Source organism: Haliaeetus albicilla, chromosome 12 (assembly GCF_947461875.1).
Source record: "Haliaeetus albicilla chromosome 12, bHalAlb1.1, whole genome shotgun sequence".
In the NCBI taxonomy this organism is placed as follows: Eukaryota; Metazoa; Chordata; class Aves; order Accipitriformes; family Accipitridae; genus Haliaeetus; species Haliaeetus albicilla.
In genome coordinates, this window is record NC_091494.1 from 12,076,242 (window position 1) to 12,086,426 (window position 10,185).

At 36.5% G+C, this 10,185-nt stretch overlaps 1 protein-coding gene across 3 annotated transcripts in view; it reads left to right on the forward strand.

The window, feature by feature from the left end:
* THSD4 (thrombospondin type 1 domain containing 4) overlaps nucleotides 1-9,313 on the forward strand; it is a 327,756-nt gene extending 318,443 nt beyond the window's left edge. For all 3 annotated transcript variants that reach the window (XM_069798090.1, XM_069798091.1, XM_069798092.1), the window contains 4 exons: nucleotides 775-948; nucleotides 4,172-4,351; nucleotides 7,175-7,319; nucleotides 8,729-9,313. In XM_069798090.1, the coding sequence (XP_069654191.1) occupies nucleotides 775-948; nucleotides 4,172-4,351; nucleotides 7,175-7,319; nucleotides 8,729-8,871 (642 nt within the window). In that variant the 3' untranslated portion in view covers nucleotides 8,872-9,313. The remainder of the gene's footprint in view (nucleotides 1-774; nucleotides 949-4,171; nucleotides 4,352-7,174; nucleotides 7,320-8,728) is intronic.
* The last annotated feature ends 872 nt before the right edge of the window (nucleotides 9,314-10,185 follow it).

The following is a 10,185-nucleotide window of genomic DNA, read 5'->3' on the forward strand; positions in this document are numbered from 1 at the left end:
AACATTGAATTTACATAAACTTCTACATTCACCTCTTCTGCTAATTAACACTTCTGCTAAAAAACTAATTAACAACTTACAGTTGAAACAGGCTGGGCAATAATTAGTGGTAGTTAGAATTATTTGCTGAGGATTTACCTGAATCTTTTGAAAGCACCTGTCAAAAAAATTTATCTTTTTCTACTTTATTGTGCTCTCATACTCTGTCAACTCATTATATGGAAGAGTTCGAGGACGCACTTTGCAGTCATTTTACTACCAATGCCACAGCCCTCAGAGTCTTCCTAGCCCTAGCCTTGTCCTTTTAACCAGTGTAAGAGTTCACCTGGCTGACAGCTTGAATGGTCAGAGCAGAAACTCCTAGAACAATGCAAAGGCTGAAATATGACTGCTGTCTGAAAAGCTGCTTATTGAAATTAGCCCTTCTCAGATCTGTTAATTGGTATGCAAAAAGATGAATAAAATGAAAACTGAAAGAATTTACAGACAGGAAGAAGGAAGGAGAAGTAAGAAAGCTAATTAAAAGCTATAAAAAAACAGATTTCTTTCTTCCCAAATCCTTCAGTTTCTTTCATTTGTGACTGTAAAGGACAGGTACTACTTGTAGTGTATTCAAAAGTATGAAACTGTAAGATAATTTGCTACAGCTGAATTACAAGTTAAAATAATTGACTTTGCATAAATCATTTACTTTTCTTGATTGTTGCTTCTCCTCATTTCATTGTGCGGTCTGGAGGATGGACTAGTGAACGTGTTCTGTCTTTTTCTCCCCAGTGTTCTGCGGAATGTGGTGATGGAGTCCGTACGCGTTCAGTGGTTTGTATGACAAACCATGTCAGCAGTTTGCCTCTGGAAGGCTGTGGCAATAACAGACCCTCTGAAACAACTCCCTGTAATAATGGACCCTGTGCTGGTAAAGTGGAGTGGTTTGCTGGGGGCTGGACACAAGTAAGCTCTATAAGGAACATAAGTATTTATTTTCTGCTGGTATTTTAATTTTAAAAATGTATTTTTGTGCAATGAAGATGTGTGCTGTATTTCTACATCTCTGTGGAATATTTGGATTTTTTTTTCTCTATTTTGCTGAGTTGATGTTCAATACTTTTCAGCACCTGCTGGTTTTTCACTTCGATGAAAATTAGATTTTGTTCTTCTCTTCATCTGTACCTTCATTTTTATTTCTCATCTACTGACACGGTGTATTTATAAAATGAAAGATAACAGAAAGCTGCTTAGCATATTCGGGTGAATGCTAAAGCAACAGATTCTCACCTTTTAAAGTAGAGCATTTGTGATCATGCATATTTGCAGGGAGATAGATATATTGATACATAGATATATACAGGGAATTTCCAAAAGATAAATAAGACAAAAAAGAATGGCTAAACCCAAAAGTTGGCTTCGGTACTGTTGTGTTGAAATTCATGATAATAGATGAAAAGAACAAAATTTGGTTAGTGGCCTGTATCCTGATGCTCTTTCCTCAAGGTAAACTCTTCCCTGGATCCACATCTCAATAGTCCTTCTCTTCTAAATAAACATTTCTGCTGTCAGGAACAAAGACATTTCAGAAGCTGTCAGCGGCTGCCCAGACATTTACATCCCTTTGTGTAGGCTCTCATACAGCCTAGAGAGCCTTTTGGACTGCTGGTACCAGCACTTCATGGAGTTCTTAGGGAAAAGTGTCTGGGCTGTGCTGTTAACTCACTGCATTTCAGATTCCAGGTGATAAGGAGTTGGAAATTAAACTGGTACAGCTGAGATGGAGATTACAGGGCTACTACTATGCTAATGCTTTCGAGTGGAAGTGATAATTATTTGTACTGTGTAAGAGTAATAACAAAATCATATTTAAAACATACTTAGCTGCAGTTCTAGTAACAGATAAAAATCTGGGTTACTCACACTACTCAGTGCAGGTGAATAGGAACTTTGTATCTGTTCTTGCTACCACAGAGAGAAGCATTCAGTAAAGTCATCCTAACTCTCCCCATTCTGTTGAGAATAAGAAAGTTTCCATCCTTTACAATTTTGTGTTCTTTTAAGCTAATTCACCTTCTTTCTTTGCATGAGATTGAATTGTTTGATGCATACCAAGGGTACAAAGTCTTTGCTGTATGCTATCTAAAAGAAGTATCTGACAGGCAAATCCTGACTTTTAAATACCAAAATGAAAGCAGGCAGTAGACCAGAGCAGGAAGGAGCACTGGTGGATGACCTTATGTATTATACTCTGCTAGAGCTAAGGCTGAATGTTAAGATGCTGTCTTTTGGATGAACCATTAAAAGAGAGCAGTGACAGAGATGCTCAGTGTTAAAGGAAGCATAGTTACGTTATTTCCTGTAGAATTTATTTGGGTGGGTTCATCTCAAGGTTCTTCATTCAGCTCAAGGTTTTTGTGGGTATCTCGTAAAGGGATCATAAATTCCACCCAAAATATAAACAAAGTCGCCACTTTTAATAACATTTGATTGGTTTAGGCTAGAAAAATCCTTTGAAAATCATAGTCCTTTACGCAACGTAGAAACCAATGTGTTGCTGGAATCATTTTCTAAAAACCTTTTTACAAGTGCCAGGAACAGTACTGTGTGTGTATTTAACCTTTAAATGGGCATGTGAGTCAAATTTGCTTTTCAGAACTGGAACCAGCACTGTATCAGATAGATACTTGCAAACATGAAAAGAACACCCTGACAGATCAAGGCATTTTCTAAAAACCACACAGAATGTGGGGTTTGTAAAGCTGCAAAACTGTGCTCTAACCTTATAACCCTCAAAGGTTCAGTGCACCACATACAATCCTGCTTCAGCAAGAAGCAGTAACACTGTTTACGGAGAAAGTAAGTTATGCTTCTCTTCTTATTAGAAAAATAAATACCAGTTTCTTTGTGTAGCTACAGGTAAAACTACACTTTTAGGTTTCTTCAAAAGCCTGACACTTACGGTCATATGTCATCTTCTTCATAAAAATAATTAGAAATATGTTTTGAGTCTGTGGTACCACGTGGAATAAAAGTTCAGAGAAGTACAGTTTTAACTGCTTTTCCTGGTTTTGGCTGGGATAGAGTTATTTTCTTCCTAGTAGCTGGTACAGTGTTATGTTTTGGGTTCAGTATGAGAAGAATGTTGATAACACACTGATGTTTTCAGTTGGTGCTAAGTAATGTTTATACTAAGTCAAGGGTTTTTCAGCTTCTCGTGCCCAGCCAGCAAGAAGGCTGGAGGGGCACAAGAAGTTGGGAGGGTACACAGCCAGGGCAGCTGACCCAAAATGGCCAAAGGGGTATTCCGTACCATGTGACATCATGTCCAGTATATAAACTGGGGGGAGTGGAGGGAATTGCTGCTTGCGGACTAACTGGGCATCGGTCAGCAGGTGGTGAGCAATTGCATTGTGCGTCACTTATTTTATATATTCTAATTATTTTATTATTGTTATTATCATTATAAGTTTCTTCCTTTCTGTTCTACTAAACTGTTCTTATCTCAACCCACGAGTTTTACTTTTTTTTTTCTGATTCTCTCCTCCATCCCACTGGGTGGGGGTGAAGTGAGTGAGCGGCTGCATGGTGCTTAATTACCAGCTGGGGTTAAACTGCAACACTGCTGTAACCATTTTTAAGGTTAAAAATTAAATATGTAGTACCTGACCCTTATAGTCATTAGTCACTTGATTAAGTCATTAATATATCCTTCAGCATTTTCTTGTCCTGGTTCCTAACTGGGACTGCTGGCTACTATGTTAGTAGTACATAAAAATGATAATAACCAAAGGTTTATCTAGGCTACTGTTCTGGTTCTGAGAGATAAAAACCCTACTGTAGGAACTTAAGGAATACTTTACCCTTTTCCTTTCTCTTTAAATCATACATATGCCAGTGATGGAAGGAAAGATACAGTTCATTTTACTGAGGAAAGAACGTGGAAAAGAAATGGATTTTTGATGTTAGTGTCTAGGTATGTGTCCAAGAATAGGGAATAAGCAAAACTTTACAAATTTTCCTGTTTGAATATTCATTTAAAATGCAAGTATGTGTGTGTGTGTGTGTGTGTGTGTGTTGTTCTATTTCAGAAACAAATAACGTGGAGAAACATGTTACTTTGGAAACGTGTTGCAGGACATAAGTAGAATAACAAATTCCACCACGTTTTTTTTGTTGTCTGATACAGTGCTCTACTGAATGTGGCAGTGGATCTCAACAGAGAGAAGTCATTTGTGTTAGGAAAACTGAAGGTAATTTTGATGTTTTGAACCCTTATGAATGTTCATATTTGGAAAAACCTCCCAGTCAGCAATCCTGCTACCTCAAACCCTGTGGATCTAAGTGGTTTCATACAGAATGGAGCACAGTAAGTCTATCACACTTTTCTATATCTAGTTTTGTTTGATACATCTTTTTCCATGTATATTGAAAGGGAACACCATTTGGATAAAACTGTTAATCATGAAATTGACTTAATCTTGCACAGGAACAATACTAAAAAGAAAGCATACTCTCTTATACCCAGTGGAACTTAGGAAAGTTAGGAAGTATCTTGACCAGAAGGAGACACTGCATAGTTGTCTTTTCATCACTGATCTCTTCTTCCAAGAATCTTCCTGTTTTATAAAGTTGGTTTGCCCCTTAATGGGACTATGCAGTGCATTTAGAAGTTCTTTTCAGGCCTCTAGTTTCATTACAGTTAGGGAGCATTTAATAATGAATGAGGGATGTATTCGGTTTTTAAAGTCAGTTTTACCATAATATTTTACTGTAAACTCTTCACTCTAATACTTAAAACTTTACTGAGAGAAAACTTACTGTAGAGCTTCATGTATCTTCAGTTTCCCCTGGAAGTGGGTAAGCTAAATTCACCAGTGCCACAAAATCCTTTGGTTTCATCTATCTTTCCATCATTTCCTATACCTGGCAAAGCTTATTGGATTTTTACAAAAAATCAACATTTTTCTCCTAAATGAAAGTCAGAAAGTCCATTGTCATCTTGGAATGAAAAATGGTGTGAAAACTACTAAGATGACATCATATCTAATGCAGTAACTTACACCTTTCCTTGAGCCTTAAATCAAACTCAGAATGACAGCTCTGAAATGTGGAAGCACCTCAGATGCCTTCTGTTTGAGTTTCCTTAGTCAGGAACCTTTGGAAATACCTCATCCACATGACATGAGAGAGAAATTATTTTGGTTTTCCCTTTTACTAAATGCTCAGTTATTTGACTCGCCTACTAGCAGCACTAGAAAGCAGAAAAGAAGGTAGAATGGTTTTAACAAAATAAGTCAGCTGAAGGGAATCCTGATTTTTCTTCCTTAATTGTAGGTAAAGATGTTTATTTGGAAACAACATCCAAGTTAGGTTCATAATAAAGCCGTGTAGATTGAAGTATGTTCTTTCATGTTGCTGGAAATTCTTTGGATTCTTTACTGAGATGTTTGCTAAGTTATTTAACCTAAACTAACCCTTTAGCAAACCTGTTTTCAAATGTGAACCTGCAGGTGTGTAGCCACAACAGATACAGCTGTCCACATCCATAGAATGCAGCAGATAGATTCCTTCTGAAAGTGAAAATAAATGCTCCCTTTCGCAGGCACAGAAGAAACAAGGTGCTAAGACTCAGAATCGGACAGTTATTTTAGAGATCCCTAGTAAGTCCCTACTTTCTAAGAAGTGGTGTCTAAAAATCCTTAAAGTTCTAAGCCTTTGTGACCATCTTCACTGTAGGAACAAATACATATGCTAGCTGAGGTTTCACAAGATCATACTCTTAAGTGTTTTTCAATTCTCCTTCTGATATTGTTACTGTTATCAACAGAGTATGTGGTCTTTCTTACTGTGAGACCTGAAGAGAAAGGATTATGGGGTTAGCTGTGAGCAGAATAGCTGGTTCAAAGGCCCTGTACTAGCTTTTGAACCTGTCCATATCTTTAGCAGACTTTTTAATACGACCTAGTATAAATGGTGTGGCCTCTCAGTCATGGAGTTTAAATGGCTGGCTAATGCAGAATGCTGGCTTTTGTGTAGTGTGTTGTATGTAACATCTAAATTCTGTCTTCATTCCATTTTAAGTCCTTAAGATATCTACAAACCTGAACTTATTGGTGGATGTGGGATAATTACAATATTCTATACAGGCATGTAATGAGTAATTATACAAAAACCGCAAGTGTTCCATTACTGTCTCCAGGGGGCTATGTCTTTTCTAAAGTGGAAAAAGGTTGTACTTGAAGATGAAAGAGCAATTTAAGAATATGTTATTGAGAATATTTTAGTTAGTTTGCTACAATATGATTTTATGATAGCGATAAGTTGGTTTTGCGATGTTAGGAAAAGAAATAATTGTGCCAAAAAAGTCAGAAAGGATACATTCTTACTAGTTTGGGGCTATTAAGGTTTTAATCATTAGAAATGACACAGGTTTAATTAAGTTTGTGAGCATTTAGGTCAAATTGGACAGTGAGCCAGATCTCAAAGACCTCACTCAGGCAAAATTCTTGAAGTCAACAGGGGATTTGCTTCAGTATGGGCAGAAATGTGTAATAATTGGCTTTAAAAATACCATGACAAGCAAGTACAAAAGTCTCTGGCTTCATAACAGACTTTGAAGGAGCACAGAAATATTTTCTTTAGAAATTCAAAGAAACCTATGCTTAGTAAAATTGTTGTGCTGCAAGAAGTGAAAAATAATTGAGTGCTAGAAAAAAGACAATTAAAATTATTCCTGATTGTATATAAATGGAGGCAAGAGGGTAGTGCAGTCAAGTAGTAAAGTTCAGTTCAGGAAGTTCTTAAAGTAAGAAACATGAATGCTGTGGAAAGAGTAGATTTGGGAGATACGTATAAATAATCAGAGAAGAACAAGACTAATTAGACGAGCAAGAAGCTAACTAATAAATTCAGAAAGAGAAATATTCTAGCGTGCTTTCAGTTACGCAGTGTCTACCATGTTTACTTGTCCAGTTGTTGCCCCTGTGGTCAAAAATGTTTTTGAACCTTTAATGAAATTGCACCTGTATGTTAAGGACTTTACAGTTGGAGAACAAAAAGCAACAGAAGTGGTGAAGTTGATAAAAGGCTGCAGCAATACCTGGGTCTGGCTTCAAGGTTCCCATTTTTTTTTCTTTTTGTATTTGCACATCTCATATGGTCTTCATGAACTTCAGCTTTTGTGTTCCAGTGTTCCAAATCCTGTGAAGGAGGATTTCGGGTTCGAGAGGTACGGTGTCTATCAGATGACATGACAGCCAGTACTCAGTGTGATCCACAGCTTAAACCTGAAGAAAAAGAACCATGTAACACACAAGATTGTATCCCTGAAATAGGTAAGGAAGAGGAAGCTTCTGTTTTAACTCCATCTAGTGGAGAAAGTATTTAATAATTTTGTAGAGGTTTTAGAGTATATTTTCTTTATCAAGTTCAGGGTTTTATTTTTAAACAAAATACAGCTCTTCTCTATGGTGTAAAAGTAGGTTTTCATTTCTGATGAAAAACGTTTTCCTTGTAACATGTAAGAAACTGGCTTACTTTTAAAGTTGCTGAGAATGTGAGAAATCTGCTTCTGTGAAAATGGTACATATAGGGTGGTATGCAGCCTCTTTGCCAAGAGAAACCTTTGAGAATGCAGTCTTTAAAACAAAAAAAGGATCATGTGTGATATACTGTATTTGGTAACAGGTTCTGTAAGACCCAATAACGTTAAACTAAGACATTAAGGGCAATTAAGCAGTTTCCTTTTATATATAGTAAATATACACATATACATAATTTGGCATTGGAATTAGTCATTCATCTCATACAGACTTGATTTTAATAGTAATGAGAATGACTAAGGAAAGGAAGATGCAAGTATTTAGGACCAGTTTTAACTCTTACATACTACAACAATTTTCATTTGAGAATTATTCTTCAACATAATTTAAGATAACTATATAAAAACCCTGGTATACCAATATTATTAAAAAGTTTTTATTGTATTTGTGTTGTTATTTCTTTATTTAAAACAGATTGGTACAGGATTGCTCATTTTTACATCTGTTATTAGTGTTGTTGTCATTCAGTCTTTTTCTTAACACCTCAGTTTCTGTGATTACATACATGATCATATGAAAATTGTAGTTGTCACTTAAAAGAGTATTTCTAACCCTGTTGGTTGTAAAGGAAAACTTCAAAATGTGAACAAACCACATCCTAACAGCTTAGAAAAATGGGAAATTTTAAGTACATGAATTTTTGTCTTTTTTAATCTAGTTATTTTAAACCATTTGTAAGGAGGGAGATGGTTTACTATTTTCCAGTATTTAGATTCGTCAGTACTTGAAAATAACATTTGCGGGTTCTGGTGCCATCTGTACACTGCCACAAGAGATTAGTTCCTGGGAAGCTAAAAATGAAGTGGATGGGTACCTGAGTGAAGAATACTTTCCTATCAGCTTTATTCAAGACAAATTTTGTGTTTAAAAAAACTAGCAACAACACCCCCCCCCTTCCCCCCAACCCACAACAGTGTAAATGGGGATAGGTACATTTCTTCCACAGTTTTATTGATCTTTATGTTAAATGTAGAAAATCCCAAATAATCTAACTTATTTGCATAGGTAGCCTATTCTAACCTGACAATGAATGTTTAAATACAGGTCCAAGGGATTTTACATGATAAAAAGAAAGGGGATTGGTTATTTGTTGCTCTAATACTGTTTTCTTCAGTTTCTTTTCTCTCCCTTTTTCTCCACAGATGAGAACTGCAAAGATAAATACTACAATTGCAATGTGGTGGTTCAGGCCCGGCTCTGTGTCTACACCTATTACAAAACAGCCTGTTGTGCGTCCTGTACGCGCGTGGCAAACAGACAATCGGGGTTTCTAGGACGTAGATAACAAATACTCTTCGACTTAAAGCGGCAATGTCAGTCTTTGGATGGAGCTTGAACAGAGTTACTGTTTTGACTACAGCAGGTTTTAGCTTCTTAGAGATGTTCTTTTATATTGCTGAGTACATCAAGACTATGGTTAAATCTCACACCCTTTCAGTTACAGTTATCGTGCAGTTAACTTCTTTAAAATGTTTGTTGTGAAACCATGATCTTTCTAAAGCATTAATTTTTAATGATACTATTCTTTGCACCTGCTCATCAGATAATTATTTAAAGAACATACCAGCCATAGTATTGTGAAATTAATGAAAACTAAATCAATCACAGGCAATTACTGGAGATATTTGACCAGTATGGATGCAGCTGCTGCATTATTTTCTGAGTGCTTACTCTTACTCGGTATTTTGGACTGCCTTAAATTAGATGACTAAATCAATGAAACATGGACAAGACCCATTTATCATCACTATCTTAGCACTCGAACGTATATTTTTAATTACTTCAGTCCATTCATAATAAATTAGAGTCACTGTTAAGCTATCTCAGTTGTACTTTGAACTAACTTCCTGTCCTCAGGCAGCAAACATATATACACTTGACTGCCAAAAAGTGCCTTTATATTTAATTCATAAACTCTTGAAGTTACACTTTTGTAATTTTGTATGGATTTTAAAATATATTACCTACCAGAGTGCCACTAGTATCTAGCCTTTTAAGTCTTCAACAACTGCAGCTGTCAGTGAGACAGATTTACCAGAAAGGTGAAGAGCCTTTGCTGGTATAAAAAAAGTGATTGTTGCCATTGGCAAGGTCTCTTTCCTGTAGGGCAGTTATTTCAGTGAACTGGTATCTTGCCTAATGTCTTGTCTCTGCACTATTGCTTAACAACTACCGTACCAAAGTACTTTGTCCAGACCTAGTCTGGCTATGTCACCAGTTTCTGAAACAACCACCAAAGGATGCAGGCCTCTGCTTTATAGTAGTCTGTTACTCTTAGTATCAGGCAGCAGTATGAGTGTAGTAGCTGAGTATCTGTAAAAAGGAGATCTTAGCTATTGACATTCTTCAGGTTTTGATCAGTTATTACAACATACTTCTCTTTTTTTAGTCAATGTTTCATCCCGCAGATCTGTTCATACCACTCCTTTTCTACTACTCAAGAAAGACTCCAGACTTAGAGCTGAATTTAGGTGGTGATTTTTCATTTCTGCAATTACTGTACTCAACCCTGGGACTTGCTAAAGGCAAGTAGAATGTGCTATGCAGTGCAGATGAAAGCTTTTGCGTAATCTGCACATTCTCTAGCCTTTACCTGAGA